This window comes from Pseudonaja textilis, chromosome 4 (genome assembly GCF_049901715.1).
Source record: "Pseudonaja textilis isolate UNSWEBS1 chromosome 4, rPseTex1.2, whole genome shotgun sequence".
Classification (NCBI taxonomy): domain Eukaryota; kingdom Metazoa; phylum Chordata; class Lepidosauria; order Squamata; family Elapidae; genus Pseudonaja; species Pseudonaja textilis.
The window spans coordinates 12617411-12636595 of NC_141993.1; the positions used below are offsets into that span (position 1 = coordinate 12617411).

Below are 19185 nucleotides of genomic sequence, written 5' to 3' on the forward strand. Positions count from 1 at the left end.
CGCTTTAATTTGTAGAATTAATTAATTAATTTAAATGTTTTCTAACCCTTTCATCTAACCTATCGGTGGATATGTTGGTACTCCTGATTAGTGTGATGGGATATAACAACTGCACATTTTTTTTCAAACTAGCTGAAAAATAACGTACCGATATCCAGTGGTCCTGTACTTGTGAAACGCAATGTGCGTCTTCAAGAATGTGATGAGGTTGAGCAGAATGGACCACTCAATAAAACACACTTATGTTTTGGGACCAAGGAAGGGTACCTTCTCTGTTGCTGTTCTCCCCCCCCCCTTGGAGTAGCACCCCCCTCAAAATCCTTATGGCTCTCATGAATTTCAGAAAGTGCCCCACAGTCATTTGGAGCTGGGTAGCTTCTAAATTGTGAGAGATAGATATAAGAACTAGGTAAATAAGAAAGGTGGGATAGATAGATGATCGACAGTTGATAGAGATGATAGAGAGGTGATAGAGAGAAGAATAGATGAAAGATAGAAGATAGAGTTAGAGAGAGAGATGATAGAACTAGACATAGTTCAGGAATCTATGGAACATGACATGGTGGAAGGCTGCTTGAAGTACTGGACCTAATTCAAACTGATCTTGGTGTGTGGGCTGGGGAAGTTCAGAAGCAATCTCCTTCTGAAAATTCTTTGTAATGGCTAACCTGAGGTTGACCTCTCTTTCTAAGAAATACTTACAGGCCGTCCATGAATACTTTCAAAATAGAGTAGGCTTTTCTGGAGACTGAGTTTTTCCAAAGCCATTTGCTTTTTTGTCATAGCCTAATTAAAAAAGAATGATTTATAGAAAAATTAACCATCAAGTGTTATCTGCTGGAAGGAAACGGCTGCACAAAATAATGTGAATGAACCCACGTGGTTTTTAAAAGTCACAGGTGGCATTTTTTTTACCGCAGAATTTGGATGATGCTTTAAAGCTGGCTGACTCAAGGTAACTAGGATCAACCACTAGGTGCCAACTGTGAAATGCATCTCACTGATCTTTTTGCACAGATGCCAGTGAGCTCTGAATTTTGGTTCTACAAGCTTTCTTTTCTCCTTCAACCAAACTAGATATTTTTTGCAAGATTCCTTTAGGTTCACAGAACTAGGCAGTCTTAGAACTGCACAGGGGCCAATTACCTTTGTCTTTTGGGTTTATTATCACAGACCTCTCCAAAAACGATCTAAACTGAAAGTAATTGTAATTGCCTACAAGATTAAATTTGAAGATGCACGTTTATGCTTCAAATGTGGGTGTTTTTTTATTGACTATACCAAGCAGCCCTTAACATTTGGGTACCAGGGACTGGTTCTGTGGAAAAAGGTTTTTCCACGGACCAGAGGGGGCATGGTTTAGTGTGCTGCCTGTATCCTGTGGATAGGGCTTTGCTTGTTTGCGCAACCCAGGTTCTGACATGCTGCAGACCAGTGTCTCTCCACAGACTGAAGATTGGGGATCCCTGAACTACCTAAAGGAGTAAAGGGAGGTTGGGGGTGACTTAAACCAAAGTTCCCCAACCTTTCCGGCTTCATGGACTGGCAGGGTGCATAGGGGATGGTTCCTTGTGAGTGGCTGGCATTGCTTGTGCAATGTGTGTGCGCACATGCTTGCCTGCTGCTCGCACAAGTAGGGATGTGAGCACATGTTTGCCTGCCACTTTGGCAGCTCAGTTCCAAACTGCTCACAACCCAGCAGTGGGCCATAGCCCAGAGGTTGGGGACCCCTAACCTAGACAACTAACTCAGTTAATGGCTTGAGGATGAAGACTTTGGCTCACTCTTTGAGCTGTCCTTTCCCGTTCCACATCACAGGCATGACTCTGATTTGAAAAGCACTGATTTGAATGCCAGTGCTGTCACAAGTCACGTAGCACCATGCCACAAATGACATATTCATCTCTTTACGCAGAGCACGCCACATCGTTTTGACCCCTTCATGGCTTCTACCAGAAAGACTTTCTACCTAAACCTCAGAATCTCCAGATACAGCTTTGGACACCAAACAGGCTACAAGATGATAATTTAAAACCCGTTGTGTTGCTGTAGTGAAATATCACAATTGCCACATTTGTACCAGGTGGCAATAATACACATTTGTACCCTAGTGCCCACTAACATACAGCTTTCTGCACAGATGTTTGTAGCAAGTAATTTGTGCCTCTTTGATGTTTCACTCATGTGAAGCTCATGCCCGTGCACACACCCACACACACACACACAGAGTCTTCAAGTCAGTGTGGAAGGAAGCTCATGGAGGTGATAGGACATGACAGAAGCCATCAGGCACATCAGGCACAAGTCAGCAAGTAAACCAGCAAACCTAGATGTTGTGCAAGAACTGGGTACCTTGATGTTCTCAGGGAGACCGAGCTGCTGTCGCTGCTCTTTCAGTTGCTTCTTCACCACTTCCATGGTTTCCTCCACCAAAGGACTGGTGGGGGAATCTGCTGGATCCAGCCTCACTGCCTCTTTGGGGCTCTCCTGATGAGAGTTCCTTTGGCTTCTTTTGATGGGGAAATTCTGTTCTTCCGACATTTTGAGTTTCAGCTCTGTGAGAAAAGTCCACACAATACCTCTGGTGAGCGAACACCTGCAGCCTACAGCTTCTCATGGCACCCTTTCATTGACATAGAGATCTGAGACACTTCGTGACCCACAGAATCACAAGTGCTTCAGATGTGGTGCCAAGTTTTTTTTAAAAAAACTGCTTGTTTGGGTTGCTCTCAAGAACAGAGTTACAAAACAAAGAACAAAGACAAGTTATGGTCTTTTGTGAACTCTCGTCTCTTGTTCATGTCAACTTGTTCCTACGTAACACAACTTCGGGAAAATAAGGCAAGAAGATTAGGAATGCTTGGAAAATTTGTTGATGGCATTTATACCTATAAAATTACAAAGCACATGATCCTCATCTATTGGTATCTATCTAAGCCAATTTTTGCATGGCTGCCAGTCACTCAATTCCATTTTCTCTGTAATCCTGCTGGAGTTGGAGGCCACCTCATATAGGGTTGGAAAAGTCTAATCTTTAGACTTTAGAGCACTGCACACCAGAACAACTAGACACAGGGACAGTTTTTTCCCAAACAACATCACTCTGCTAAACAAAAAATTTCCTCAACACTGTCCAACTATTTACTAAGTCTGCACTACTATTGCTATTAATCTTCTCATCACTCCTTATCACCCATCCCCTCCCACTTGTGACTGTATGATGGTAATTTTGTCACTTGTATCCTTATGATTTATATTGACTGTTTCCTAGTATGATTTGATTGCTTATTGTACCCTAGGACTATCATTAAATGTTGCACCTGATGACTCTTGACTCTTGACGAATGTATCTTTTCTTTTATGTACACTGAGAGCATTTGCACCAAAGACAAATTCCTGTGTGTCCAACCACACTTGACCAATAAAAGTTCTATTCAATTCTATTTCCCGTTGTCCCTTTCTTTCTCCACACAATATGGGGGACCAGGGGAAGATGGGCTTGGTTAACCCTTATTCAGTTTCAGACAACGTCAGATGTCAAGGTTCAAGTCCATTAACCTAACGGAATGCATCATTTCATAGAGGGCAGTGAAGGTTTTCCACCTCAACCATGGTCCATATTTGGGTCACATGATCATGCTGTCTACCTAATGGTTTACAATATACGTGAACAGGTCCAATACCTTGGATCTTGTCTTTCTGTATTTAAACAATGCTGATAAAGGTACAGAGAAGGCAGAAGAAAACTGTCCCAAACCAGACGGACACCAGTATTAGCGCCTCTTCTGTCTCTTTATATTTTGATTTCATGATCGTCAATGAAGATTATAAGCCTTGGTGGTGCAGTGGTTAGAATGCAGTACTGCAGGCCAGTTCTGCTGACTGCCAGTTTCCTGTGATTTGGCAGTTCAAATCTCACGAGGCTCAAGGTTGACTCAGCCTTCCATCCTTCCGAGGTGGGTAAAATAAGGATCAAGATTGTTGGGGACAAGAGGCTGACTCTGTAAAGTGCTTACAGGGGGCTGTCAAGCACTGTGAAGCGGTATATAAGTCTAAGTGCTATTCCTATTCAAGGTCCCTTTTAACTCTACGATCAGATAAGCCCAACTCAATATGGACCATTACAAGTCAGGCAAGGCAACCATAAAGAGAACATACAGAAGTCCCCTTACACCAGAGGTCTCCAAACTTGGCACCTTTAAGCAGTGGTGGGATTCAAAAAATTTTACTATCAGTTCTGTGGGCATGGCTTGGTGGGCATGGCAGGGGATGGATACTGCACAATCCCCATTCCCTCCACACCCCACTAACCTGCTTTCCAGTTCCGTTCTCCTATGTAGGGCAACCAAAGAAGCCCCAGCCGATCAGCTGGGACTCAGAAGGCGGAGAATAAATGGGGGAGGGGCCAGTCAGAGCTGGTATTTGCCGGTTCTCCAAACTAGTCAAAATTTCCGCTAATCGGTTCTCCAGAACTGGTCAGAACCTGCTGAATAGCATCTCTGGCACAGAGTACTGAATAAGCTAGGTGAATCCCCTGGGAGTCGGGTGCTTCAGAAGATTGTGAGAAAGACGGGAAAATAGGAAGTCAAGGAACAAGGGGCACTGGGTTGTTGCAAAGGTGAACAGAAATACCACCTCTGCCTTTAAGACTTGTGAACCTCAACTCCCAGAATTTTCCAGCCAGCATAGCATTTATGGTGGAGTTTGGAGGAGAGAAAGAAAGACTTCCACTGCTTCTGCTGCTTTCCTTTCATGAAGCCAAAAGTCTCTCTCTCTCCCTCTCTCCCCCTCTCCCCCCCACTCTCCCCAAGAACAGAGCTGGAGACAGTATTCTGCAATCCCAAATAAAGAATGATCGATCGATAGGAAAACCGGGTGGGGAATTTTCCTGCAGACTTTTGGGGGGATTTTCCCAGGCTCTCTGGTCCGCAGGATTTAAAATTATGAGTTTGGTGGTCCCTGAGGTCCAAAAGGTTGGAGACCCCTGATCTAGTCCAACCCCCCCACCACCTAAGCAGGAGACCCTACACCATTTCTGACAAATGGCCGTCCAATCTCTCCTTGAAAGTCTCAAGTGATGGCGCTCCCACAACCTCCAAGGGTTTTGTTTTGTTTTATAAAACGTTGGTGAGGAGCAAACAGAAGGGAAGCAGAGATCAAGACTACAGAAGGCAAGGAAGTAATTATTCCTGCCTAAAGGCTATTTCGGTGCCCTTCCCCCACCCATTCCTCCTTCTCTCAGTCGCCTCGGCAGGGTAGAGCCAATTTAGCAACTCAGCTTCCAGCTTTGCTCATTAATTCTCTCCCTCGCACTTATCTGTTTTGCACAGGCCTTTGTAATCAAATGGAAGCGGTAATCGTATGGATCAGATTACTCGGCTTTTTAAGACTTAAAAAGATGTCATTAAAAAGTCACACTCGTGGTGCACGGTTTCTTGAGGAACATGTTTGATCTCTGAGGGCCTCCAGCGCATGCTATCACGAAAATGTCTGACACTTGGGACATATGGAATAGGGAAATAATAGTTTCTAAAGATAGCTTGATATCCTAAGATCAAGCTTAGCATTTTAGGATGCATGAGAGCTATCCACATCAGGAATCTGTTAGCTCTGCAGCAGCTCAGTCAGTGGAGAGCTGGACTGATCTAGGAAAGGGCTGAGATTTAAGGTTACCAGAAAAGCAACAGAATCCAACATTGCTGGGTTTGCACCAAACCAGATCTTGTTGGTTACATCTCCAAGAAAGTGTGAGCGTAAGGGGGGATTCATTCTCCTCTCTCTATAGGGAACCTGTACATCAGGGAGAAAACATAGTATTTCCCAGGAATCCTTTAGAGTGAATTAACTTTTGTGTCAGAGGTTGTCATGCCCCTGGTGGAGACTGACTCCGAGGGAGAGGAGAAGCAGCCGACAGGGAGTGGAAGTGTGGCTATGGAGGTTGTGGAGGAGGCTGGGGAAGGGCAGAGGGTGGCTGGGCAGTCAGAGGAGGACCTAGGCCCATCCCAGATCCATCCTAGGGCACACAGGGAGAAGAGGATAAGGGAGAGACGTGGTCTACTTGAGAGGAGAGGGCTTTGATCTTCTTCATGGGCTGCAGCTGTGACAACTGGATAAGAGAGTGGACATGCATACGGGCGAGTGCTGGAAACAAAGCATGGAAATATCTCTAATTTATAGTTCCTCTCTGAGTTTGGTGTCCTTCCCAGTGTGTGTTCTGTTATCTGTGGACATCCTCCAGCTCTTATCTTGCCTGGTTTGTGTTGCTTTTTTCCTTCTTCATGTAACTGTTTGTGTGGGAGTTTTTTGTCTTCCGCCAAAAGATATTCAGAGCTTGGAAGCAAAGTAAAGGAATAAAAGGGGCTTCACCTGTTTTCTGTGACTGTGTTTGTTTTGTATTCCACCCTGGGTCATCACCGAGGTGGTATTCAGCAGGTTCTGACCGGTTCTGGAGAACCGGTAGTGGAAAGTTTTGAGTAGTTCAGAGAACTGGCAAATACCGCCTCTGACTGGCCCTGCCCCCATTTATACTCTGCCTCCCAAGTCCCAGCTGATTGGCTGGGTCTCCTTTGGTTGCCCTGCACAGGAGAACGGAGCTGGTTAGTGGGGTGGGGAGGGAATGGGATTTTGCAGTAATCTTCCCCCAGGAGTGGGGTGGGAATGGAGATTTTGCAATATCCTTCCCCTGCCATGCCCACCAAGCCACACCAGGCCCACCAAGCCACGACCACATAATCAGTAGTAAAAAATGTTGAATCCTACCACTGATTTGTGTGCACAGAGGTTCGGTGAGAAACCCTTCATATAGGATTTCAGGATTTCTGCCCTGATAAGAGTTGAACTGGCTTTTCTTCCAATATGGGGGATGGGGTAGAGAACGCAAGTGCCCCAGGATATGAGTCTGTCCCTTTTCTCCCCATCCATTAGGCTGAATAGCAAACACTGTAGCTCTGAGAAACAGGCTAGACATAGTGACAGTGTGTACCTTTTAGCTGTTTACGACTTTTGGCTAAGTCATTCATCCATTTCATTACTTCGGGATTTGATATCTTGTCCGCATGGGAAGGCTGCACACACAAGGGAAGAAAAAGGCAACTATTCAGAAAGTGGATTGTGAAGCCTAGAGGATGAGATAGAACAGACGATACCACAAATAGAAGGAGGAAAAAAGAAGGAGATTATAGCGTTGGGTGAAATGAAGTTGGGAGAATATATATTAGGAGGTAGAAAAATGGAATTGAATTATCTAAAGATATTTCTGGAAAAAAAAATACAGAGGATTTGGCAGATGTATGGGTGGAGTGGCAGCAAAAAATAGTGGGGATGGAATGATGGTTGGGTTGAATATAAAAGATGTAAATAAGGACCCAAGTGAGGAGTATGGGAGGCGAGTCAAAGAGAGAAGAAGTGAAATTTCCAAGAGGATGAGAGCTGATGGATAGGAAGAGTTTTTCTTAAAAAAAACAAACCCAAGATTGGCTGTACTAAAAATTAGAATAGATTAAAAAGGTAGAAATGGGGGAATATTGTTATACATATTTTTATATAACACTTTTAAAGTGAATGTTAGAGGTTAAGATCAGATTTTGAAAAAAAAAGATGTGATCAGGTACGCTCAAAAATAATGCTATTACTATTAGAAGGATGTGGCAAATATTGAATAATTAAAAAATGAAGGATTATGTGCTGATACAGATACGTATAATAACATTAGATCACATAAGCCTGATTAATGTAGTAATTTTCATTTGTATCAATATTACTTTTGTATCAAAATGAATGACATTCAGATGCCACACTGTCCCTGAAATATTGATATATGTTTAAAAATTAAAAAAACTTTACCAAAAAAAAGAAAGTGGATTGTAATGTTACTCTTATCTACACCAATATTGAAATCACACGTATCCCTGCCAAGATACAGTTTGTTATTATTAGCCTAGAGCAGGGGTCCCCAACCTTGGCAACTTTAAGACTTGTGGACTTCAACTCCCAGAATTTGCTGGCTGAGGAATTCTGGGAGTTAAAGTCCACAAATCTTCAAGTGACCAAGGTTGGAGACCCCTGATCTAGGTCAGTAGTTGCCAACCAATAAGCTGGGGACCACTGGTGGTCCGCAAGAAAATTTTGGTGGTCCGCAGAGAAATGTCACCCCCAAAGCAATTAATCCAGGCTGCGTGGGAACACAAGGCTGTGTTGCCCACATGGCCCGTGGGAACACAAGGCTTGTGTCACTTGCATTGCAAACAACACAAGGTGGTAAGGGGAGGGGGGAAAGGGTGGAGGAGGGGGACTTACCTCACTCACCCCACTTGCCTCGCCTGGCCACTGGGCTGCTTCTTTCTTCTTCTGCTTTTGGCTACACATAAGGAAAGCAGCAAAAGTCTTTCTTTCTCTCCCCCAAACTCCACCAGAAATGAGTCTTTGGGACCCTGCAAGGCCTCCTGCTCCAAGAGGCTGCACCGGTGCAACGAGCCTCACAAAGACTCATTTCTGGCAGAGTTTGGGGGAGAGAAAGAAAGACTTCTGCTGCTTCTGCTGCTTTCCTTGCATGAAGCCAGAAGTCTCTCTCTCCCTCTCTCTCTCTCTCTCTCTCTCCCCTCCCCCTCAAGAATGGAGCTGGAGATGGTATCCTGTGATCCCAAATAAAAAACGATCAATTGGTAGGAAAATGAGGTGAGGAATTTTCCTGCAGACTTTTCTGGGGATTTTCCCAGGGCCTCTGGTCTGCGGGATTTAAAAATATGGGTTTGGTGGTCCCTGAGGTTCAAAAGGTTGGCAACCCCTGATCTAGATCACCTCACCACTTCTGAACCTGAGGTCCATCTATTTATTCTAAGGGTTGAAAAAAGGCTGGGTGAAAACCCATTTCTTTGCCAAGAGCTATAATCCTCTGTAAGGCCTATCAAGGAGGCCTGGCTTGCTGCTGATAGGATCAAAGAGAAACATGTTTTCATCTCTATTATACCTCTTTCTTTCTTTCTTTCTTTCTTTCTTTCTTTCTTTCTTTCTTTCTTTCTTTCTTTCTTTCTTTCTTCTCTCACCTGCATTTATTTATTCATCAAATCAATGTATCTGTCCATCTCACAGCATGGGCAGTTCCTATAGGCGTCCCTGTATATCATTCTAAAATCATAGAATCCTAGGGCTGGAAGGGATCTTTGAGGTCTTCTAGTCCAACCCCTTGCCCAAGGCAGGAATCCTTATTCCATCCCAGACAAATGCTTGTCCAATCTTTTCTTGAAAACCTCCAAGAAGCTACAGCTAATCCTCGACTTACAACCTGGCATGGTGTGATCTTGTTCACAGCCAGGAGTGAGACCAACCTCAGCAGCCTTTAAGCGGCATCAACGCTAAAAGTATTTTTCTTCCTTGATTAAATATACTACACTAAGCATAAGTATGAACAGTTTTGTTTGTTTTCCCAAGCCCTGTTCAAAAACATTTAGTCTTACTTTACCAGATGGGATGGGTATACCAGTCAGGATGTACTTTTCCCTTTGGTCCTGTGTAATGACGGAAAACTAATTACAAGGGGATTTTGCCAGTCTCCATGGTAAGAAGATAATATGTTATTTCCTATTTTTGCTGGTAGCTGGTTGTTGCTGAGTGCTTTGTTTTGTGTGGTAAGATATGCAGATAACCCAGTCTTAGGCATTTATGACATCATTGCTTAGCTAGCTAAGCCTTCATAAGGTCACCTGTTTACCATAACTTAGTCATAGCCTCTCTCTGGTCTCCCAGAGCTGACACACAAGCGTGAGTCATATCTCCCACAGTAGATACTCGGGGATAATCCAAAATCCCTTTCTTTTAGCACTGGAGAACATCAAGAATGACTGAAGCCACCCTGCACTCCCTGGGACCCACCAAACCCAGGTCTTCTCCCTCTTTGTTGCAGCCCCTTAGTCCTTCAACATCTCTGTGAGGGATCTGGCCTCTCCTTTCACTTCCTTACCCGGTAATTCTTCTCCTCCTCAAACTTCTCTTCGTATTTCCTTATCCTCCTCTTCAGGTTTTGCAGGTGCTTCGTGAGTTGTACCATGGTCTGGGGCACTTTGCTGTCCTCGCAGCTGCCTCTGGAAGAACTTCTTGGCCTGGGACATTCAAAATTTATATTTTAAAAAAGTGTCCATTTAGGGTACTGTTTCTACCAAATAAGGGCTCCAGATACCCTGGAGTCCTGTGATGATACAGGGAGATCAGTGGTACGATTCACTCTGGGGTATTGTTTTGCCACCAGTTCGGTGGGCATGGCTTGGTGAGCATGCTTTGCCCGATGCGTGTGCAGCTGTCCCCACACCAGCTGAGGCCTGATGAGCACCAATCAGCTGAGAGGACAAAGAAGAGACAAGCGCAGGGTCAGGTGGAAGGGCCAATCCTGCGCTTTTCTCTTCTTTCCTCTCAGCTGACCATCGGCTTTTTTTTAACAACCAGTTCAGCCAAACCGGTCTGAACTGGTAGCATACCACCACTGGGGGAGATGGAAAATAAAGAGGAAGAGAGAAGAAGACACCAGGGGAGAATGGCAGAAGTGGAAACCTCTCCTGCCCTTGTTTCATTAAGAACTACATACTCTCCAGAAGCCAGCAGGGCGAGATAAATACAATCACCCAAGAAAGAATTAAGCAGCGGCTAAAGGCATAATTATGGTGGTCAGCTGGACAGGTTGGGCAGCTTCAGAAGTGGTATTCAGCCAGTTCTGACCAGTTCTGGAGAACCAGTAGTGGAAAATTTTGAATAGTTTGGAGAACTGGCAAATCCCACCTCTGACTGGCCCCACCCCCATCTATTCTCTGCCTCCTGAGTCCCAGCTGATCGGCTGGGTCTCCTTTGGTTGCCCTGCCCAGGAGAACAGAGCTGGAAAGCAGCTTAGTGGAGTGGGGAGGGAATGGGGATTTTGCAGTACATCCTTCCCCTGCCACGCCCACCAAGCCACACCCACCAAGCCACACCCACAGAACCCCTGAGCAACATGTGAAATGCTCAAAAGCTCCTCCGCATCCACAGGTTCTGGAGTTGTCAAATGATGGATGATTACCAGCAGAAGCTTCCTTCGGGGTGGTGATTCTGCCCGAAAGGCTGGGACACGAATGCCATGGCCTGAACTGGGCCCGGCTAATGATGATCTTCTGGAGAGAATGGCTTCGGAGAAAATCCTGGAGCTCAGCAAAGTTCTCACAAGCCTCACTGAGGGCACTTAAGAGGCCCCGGGATTTTTCTACACTGGCCTTTGCTTTGATTTGCAAGACTGGGGAGATGCAAGTTCCAAACCTATTATCCTATTTTGCACTTTCTTTATTGCGTATCATTGCATATATTTGTTTTATTGTTCCTTTGGATGCAGTTACTGAGTGCGCCTGTCTTAAAGTCTCCTCAGTAAAACGGTTTATACATTCACAAATATACGTGTAAATATTTGGCCTATTTGAGCCTCGGTGGCGCAGTGGTCAGAGTGCAGTACTGCAAGCTACTTCTGCTGCAGCCAACTGCCTGCAATTTGGCAGTTGGAATCTCACCAGGCTCAAGGTTGACTCGGCTTTCCATCCTTCCGAGGTGGGTAAAATGAGGACCCCAATTGTTGGGGCCAATAGGCTGACTCTGTAAACTGCTTAGAGAGGGCTGGAAAGCGCTATAAAGCGTTATAAAGTCTACATGCTGTTGCTATAGCTATATTAATTTTAAATAAACAGTTCTTTTGTAATGCATTGTTTTTGTCCCCCACATCTCACAAATAAAAATATGAAAATGTTCCTGGCATCTTCTTTTTTGTTATCAGAGGCCTCCTTGTCTGAAACTTCTAGTTCTCTGTTCTCCTTTTTCACTCTGTGCTGGTTTGCACGCCAGTGATTTAAAATAGGAGCCACAATATTAACTCGCCTTATAAGGTTATGGTAAGCACTGTCCCTAAATCAACCACCCTGAAGGAATGTTTACAGTGGAGCAGCTTATTAGTTTTACTATTATTAAAAACCTGGAGGCAATTTGCTCTCTTGAATAAACGAATTCATAACTGTTGACTGTTAGCTGATTAAAAAAAAGTTTTTGAAGCTACCAAATAAGGGCCCAGGCAGTCACTTTGGAGCAGGCAGAATCCCTCCTGCAAAACTCAATGTAGTGTGAATGATGCATCTTATCAAGATTTGCAGCTGTGGGAGAAGAGGCTGTGGCCCTTCACTGTGTAGGAAGTTATCACCCACCCTCTCCTAGAAAAATGAAATATCCTAGGAAATATTAACAAGGCAGAATATTTCTCCTAAAAAGAGTAGAAACTCAGAAGCAGAAACTCAGCTCCCTCCCACCTTTGCTAATGGACCATTACTCTAGCCTAGGCCAGCCTATTTTACATAACAAAGATCTACTCCAGGTAGAGGTATAATAGAAATTGCCCATTCCTTTTGATGATGTAATGAAAGGGCTTTGGGCAATTTCTATTATACCTCTACCTGGAGTAGATCATCCAGCCAGGCTCATCCAAGCCTGAGACTCAGCACAGCCTACAGAGTTGCCCCTGCATGGCCCCATGGGAGCCTGACAACCAATCAGAATTCAAATTCAAATTCAAATCCCAACAGAGGGCATAAAACCCAGGCACTTTCAGCATCTCAGCCCTTCCTTCTTCCTTCACTCAAGCCGTGTGGTCCTGTCCACCATTAAACCCTCTTTCCAAGCAGCCTCCATGTTTCCAGTGTCTTTTTCCTCACTTGGAACTGAACCCAGAAGGATATTTCTTCCACCAACTGAGTCTGGGGCACCCCCATGGATGCCAATTTCCCAGGAGGAGGGGACCTTCTGCTTGCCCCCAAAGTGGTGCTTCCGTAAGAAGACAGTTTTGTCCTCAGAGGGAAAACAAGGTTGTTTGCGCTTGGGAAAAGGGAGGTCGGTGCAGCTTACATCATGAAGAGTTGAGTGCTTGGTGGAGAAGGAGCCGATTCGGGGTCTAAGTTAAACCTCTGGCTTTGGCTGAAAATAGAGCAGCGAGGAGACAATAGAGGATAATCTCCATCCGTGATATGATGCAACAGCCTGCAAGTCCCTAAAGCATCCAGGTCTTCGGGCCCATTGTCAGCCTCCATCGGGCCCTCTCGGTACTCCTGAGCAGGCTCTGGAAAGTCAAAGATCAAGAGGTTTCTCAGGGCAAATTCAATATCAGACCCATATTAAAACAGAACTCAAGGGCCACACCAAGAAGGAAACACTTCCACAACAGGCTTGTGATGACCCAAAGGGGTGTGGCACAAAGGCAACACAGCCACATAAGTAAGAGAAGTCCCTTTAATACCTCCAACTTTGCCCCCTATGTCCAGGTTACCTTCGGCTGGAGAAAAAACTCTCCCAAGAATAGTCTTTAAGTGGAGGAAATTCAGTCCCAAAACAAAATACATACAAACTGTAAATAAAAATCCATGCAAACCATGCTGCAGCAATAAACTGGACATAGAGAAGGAATTGCAGACTTCAAAGGCCAACAAAACGCACACAGTTGGGAAGATGCCGGGAACCCAGATAAGCCTTGACAATAAAAAAATAACTCATTATTTGCTTCCCATGAGTTGCTGCACACAATCTCCCTTTTAAAATACTGTGTTCCCAGCTGCAGCTAAAGAAGGGAATCAGGGCCCTTTCCTCCCCCATAAGCCATGCAACTCATGTTGCTCCCTTCTCCGTTCCTCCCTGAGTGCCCTAGGATGAAGAGGGGGTGAGCCTTAATCTTCCTCTGAATTCCCTCTGCCTTGCTCTACCTCTCCCCTGCTCTGCCCAGCCGGCCTTTGTCCTTCCCCAGTTTCTTCCACAGCCAACGGAGGAGCCACACTCCCATTCCCTGTCAGCTGCTCAGCCTCCCCCTCGGAATCAGATTCCAACAGAGGCATGACAGACTAGAATCAAAATGTCCTCCCCCTGAAGATTAGGGTCAGCTAAGGAAAGTATAATTGATACCAGTGACAAACTGCAATTGACACAACTCTTGGAATCAGTTTGCAGATTTAAGAACGCATCTTAGCTGATTCACTTCTTGCTGCCAAATATGTAGCCAGGCTAAACGCTGGAAGGAGGTTTTGCCATGTTCTGGTTTTTGCAAATGAAAGGTACCATCTGGGAGGAAAAAAGGCACTAAATAAACAATAACAATGTTTTTTTTCTATTTACACTATTATCCAAAGCAGCAGCAGATGCTATTTACTGGCTTTACATATTTTTCAGCTTAATTGTTCTCTCCTTTCTACTAATTTGTGTTGTGTACTAAGATAAACAATAGCCATTGTTATTAATGCCCTCTTATTTTAATTTCTTTTCTCCTTTCCTTTCCTCTTTCTTTTCCTCTTTCCTCTTTACCTTCCTCTTTTTTTTCTTTCCTTCCCTTTCTTTTTCTTTCTTCCCTTCCTTTCCTTCCTTTCCCATTTTTATAACTATTAGATCTTGTGTTGTTTACATACACACACACATACACACACACCCAAATGGAGGAATTCTGTGGACGGTTGGAAAGACAGACCCGTTTCTTCTGATCCAATCAAAATATCAAACATGAATTATAAGAAAAGTGAAGCCTGTAACCATTTAACCACAATGTATAAAGCATGCAAAACAAATTGTTCACGATATAAAATTTGTACGCCAGAATGATTTAATAAACCAAATAGCTAACATTTATGAAATGTTTCATAAATTAACAAGTCTGATTAAAGAAACTGAAAGACTTAACATTCTGGCAGGCGTAACAATGCACCTGACTTTGCTTTCGTTCCCATGGTTTCTGCATTGACAGCTTCTATCATTTCTGACCATAGATCAATCAACTCTGCACAATTCATATATAAAGTCAATTTAAATTAAAAAGTAAGTAGAGTTTCTTTCTTTTACATAAATATTTTCCAGCACTTAAATGCCAAGGGGGAAAACATCCCACTAGCAAATAGCAATCCTTAAGAATTCTGCCCAGCCTTTTGTTTTTCTTTTAAAGATGTAAAGAATTGAATGATGGGTCTTTGGCACAGAAGCATGGACTCTGCTGGCACTTAATTCCTGCTGTAGTTTAATTAAGCATTGGAAGAGAACTTTGTATGCAAGAGATGCATTGAAAATCAGACTGCCCATCCATCCAGTGGGAATTAAAGCACTGGGTCAAATCCACATCCAGTGTCCAGCTTAACCTTTGACTTTTTTATTGTTGTTACTATTGTTACTTCATCTGGCCTCAAAATTGAGCTATGGTTTGGAGAGCCTTAAATATTTCCCTTCCCAGAATTTTTTTCTTGGCTGATGCACCCTCTAAAAAGGAGACAGAGAAGGGCTAATGGCAGCAGCAGGAGTAGAAATGTTACATTGGGCCAATGCTTACCTTGGACATCCTATCGTATCCTAACGATAGGATCTCCCAAATACAAAGGAAAACAAAGGATTTGAGTGTCTTAATCATTCTATGGAAGGTTGATTTAAGAAGCATACTTGCACCTCGTGTATGTATGTATTTCTCTATGTATATGTCTATGTGTTTATCTGTTTGTTTAATTAAAATAAATTAATTTTTGTTAGGATGGAGTCGAGCTTTTACAATATATCCTGTTTTCTAAAGCCAGCTGCAGTTATGTGACCCAAATAAAATTAGATACTATTTCCCCCTTATTATGCCCTAAACCAGGGGTGTCAAAACTCAATTTCATTGAGGGCCACATCAGGGTTGTGTTTGACCTTGAGGGGGGGCGGGGGAGGAATGGCCAGCTTGGTGTCGTTCGTGTCAGGGGCGCCTGTGGTGGCCCAAGCGCTCTTCCAGCAAAAACGAGCTCCCGAGCTCCGTTTTTGGCTGTGATGGCTTCCGGCAACCCTTTGCCAGCAAAAACAGAGCTCAGGAGGGGCGTGGTCAGCCCTCCTGAGCTCCATTTTTGCTGGCAGAGGCACCGTGGGCCAGTCCTTTGCTATTTCCACGTGCCAGATCTAGGCACCCCATGGGCTGAATCAAGCCCACAGGCCTTGAGTTTGACACCCCTGCTCTAAGCAGTAATAGATCTTATGTTCTCAAATAATGCCTGAACTCGGTCCCTTTTGCTAGATTCACCCATATACGGCACCACATTCAAAGGCTTCCAGGGACCTTTAATGACAAAAAGCCAAGGGCATGCATCAACCAAAGGTTTTCTTACCACGGCCACAATCTCTCTCAATGTTCGTGCTCGTTGAGGCAGATGAAGAGGCTGGTTCCTCTGAAGCCACCAGCTGAGGACTGTCTTCCTGGTTTAGCAAAAACATAGAAGAAGAGACATCAGTTGCAGAACTGCAGGACAGGTTCACATTTATTTTTGCCCTGTGGGAGATATTCCTTTTTTGGAAGGGCCAAGACATAGTCTGCATTTCCCTTCATGCTCCAGAACAAAACAAGCGGTTTGTCATCCCTTTCTATAGGCAAGTCCAAGAAAGCAAGGTTAGTTATCTGCTTGTGTTCTCTCTGGCTGTCATATCCCAGGTTTCACACAGAACGTATTATCCCATCAATGTACTTTCACACAAAAAAATCTTGCCTTTTTCCTCTATCAAGTGAGTGTGGAGCCCCATGGAAGTGACCTTGAGGAAGCCACCCAGAAGCCATTCGGTCTACCCCATAGACCTGACCTCAGGTTTGTTAGGAGTTCCTCATCCATCTTTATCATCCCTCGGAAAGACGTCCGGATATAAGGAATTCGACATAGACCGAGTGAACAGTGTTGTTCCCAAAACCGTACTCTCATAATCTTGTCCAAATTAGAGGATATCATTGGTCATTCCAGAAAGAAAGGGTTACCCATTGCTCTCATCAATCCCAAGAAAATAAGGAGGAGCAAATTGAGAAACTAATGGTAAAAGAATGGAAATAAGTGCTATGTATAAGTTCTCCATTCAGAGAAAACACATCTTCCTGCATCTAATAATAATAATTATCCCAATTGTGATTAGAGCCCTTGGATCAATACCTAAAGGGCTACCTCACTATTTGGAAATTCTGAATTTATCAGACTTGAATACCCTGATTCTACAAAAGACCACCCTACTGGTGCTATGCAAATAAGATGCAAGTGAAGTCAATTACACAATTGGCTTCAACCTCTGGTGCTATGCAAATGGGTAGCTTGATCTACTGCTGAAGTCTCCAAACTTGGCAACTTTAAGACTTGTGGACTTCAACTCCCAGTTATGCTGGCTGGAGAATTCTGGGAGTTGAAGTCCACAAGTTGTAAAGTTGCCAAGTTTGGGGGCTCCTGATCTACTGGATGTGGTTCCAATTCTCTTTAGCTTGTTGTTGAGCCACTCCTCCCAGCAAATTCTGGGGCTATGCAAATGCAATGCAACTACAACCAGTCATTTCTAGTGCTGGATTCATTTCTAATGCTGCATCATTTTATATATGATGGAAATGGAGGAAGAGCTGCTTTTAGAATGAATCACTGAAAAGACTGTTGCCTAACTTTTCCAATTTCCTCGAAAGCATTTCTACTTTCCTCAACAAAAATAAAGAACTAATTGGGCGTGGCTACCACAAGTGGTATTATGTTTTATACAATGTGATTATATTCCCCCAATACAATTTTTACATAACTTCAATTAGTGTGATGAAGTTTTAAGTGGGGTGTAGCATCTTGTGCTATTTGTAGAGTCAATTCTGAATTATTTGTTAGAATAGATTTAAAAGGATGTTGTATCCTGGCTCAAACCCTCTCCTTCTTCAATAAGGAGAAAATGAGTGTGACATGTGGATTATAATAAATCTGAAGAAAGGGATTTTAACTGCAGAGGTTTCTGGGGCTCTTCAAGGGAAATCATCAAAATCTTATTCACGGGCCAAATGGCCTTTGCGTGTCTTTATTCCATAGTTCTACCTAATCAAGCATAGGAAGTTCTCAGAGTTAAATACAAGCACTCTAAGATTCTCAGAGTTTGTTTTAAGAAAAATATCAAAAGCTTCTGTAGGAGAGACCAGGCTGAGCCCGAAGGAGGGGTCAAACACATCATTAGTCTTGAGTTCCTTCACATCCACAGAGAGACCTAAGTCCAGCATACCTTGAATTCCATTAACTCTTATCTATCGGTAATTTGCCTTGATTGTTAGTAGTTCAGATTCTTGTAGAAAGCTACCATGAAATTAACTTGTACTCATCTTGGACCTGCTCTTGACTCCCAATTTCTTGCACCGCTTCCATTTTTAAGTCCAGAGACATGGGCATGATTTGTTGATGCTCCCTTCAAAATTTCAAGAATTGTTTCACTTACAGCAGTTATAAACCTACTGGGGAGTTTTCATGTGGCTGTCCACAATTTGAACGAAGTCTACAAAACAAGCACATGCAAATTAACCTCGCAGTTCATGAAAAATGCAGAACTATTTTGTTTTCCTTGGCACTCTCCTAAGGTTACCATAGAGCATATTGCGGATTTTCTTCTCAAGCCCTAAGTTCAAGAAGAATATTTGAAGACTTTGGAGAACGGCAAAGAAGGAGGGTTTGTCCAAAGGGAACATTTAATCTGCAGCCCACGTGATCTAAACTCATTAATCTTTGCTGTCCTGCAACAGCAAGTTTTTATCACAATAGAATTTTTATTACACATGTTTCCCACCGAACCCTGCAGATATGTTTTTAATGAGGGTGTTATCCTATGCCCAAAAAACCAAAATAGAAGCAATTATTGTCTCCACTGAGATGTTTCCTCAACAATCTCCAGTTGGTTATTCCCTATTCAACCAAGCCAGGAAAAATCTCCTAAAAATTCTTCCTTGGAAAATGTTTTTCCATATTTATTTTGTTATTCTTATCAGCCACAAAGGCTAATGCTCATCTCTTCCAGTTTTGCACATCCTTTCTCCCTTCTCTAAAACTCACAAAACACTCTTAGGCATCCCATAATATCTTAGAGACTGAAAAAAGTTTTTGGCATCTTCAAAAGCATTTCAATATTCAGAACAGAATGAAAATCGAATCGTGGCCTTGCAAGAATCGCATGAATTATGCACCTAAATCAAGGACACAGTTTATACAATACACAGATATACACCCCAAAAAGGGACCATCAATTTGGATGATCAAACCACAATACAAATGTGCCCAATTGCATAAAAGTCAAGTGCTTCAATGCCACTTTAGCAACCCCCACAAAAAATTGAGCAGCTTAGAAAAGTGATTTTTTAATAAATTACACAGTACGTACAGTATGATGTTAATAAAG

General features: G+C 43.4%; 1 protein-coding gene across 8 annotated transcripts in view; it reads right to left on the reverse strand.

Moving 5' to 3' along the window:
• Window positions 1–19185, reverse strand: part of FAM13C (family with sequence similarity 13 member C) — a 48091-nt gene that overhangs the window by 12799 nt on the left and 16107 nt on the right. For 5 of the 8 annotated variants that reach the window (XM_087932255.1, XM_087932254.1, XM_087932261.1 and 2 more), the window contains 6 exons: window positions 16137–16224; window positions 12892–13102; window positions 9956–10094; window positions 6983–7064; window positions 2353–2555; window positions 703–786 (listed from right to left, as the gene is read on the reverse strand). In XM_087932255.1, the coding sequence (XP_087788381.1) occupies window positions 703–786; window positions 2353–2555; window positions 6983–7064; window positions 9956–10094; window positions 12892–13102; window positions 16137–16224 (807 nt within the window). The remainder of the gene's footprint in view (window positions 1–702; window positions 787–2352; window positions 2556–6982; window positions 7065–9955; window positions 10095–12891; window positions 13103–16136; window positions 16225–19185) is intronic. The other 3 variants (XM_087932257.1, XM_087932256.1, XM_087932260.1) reach the window with 1 other exon arrangement.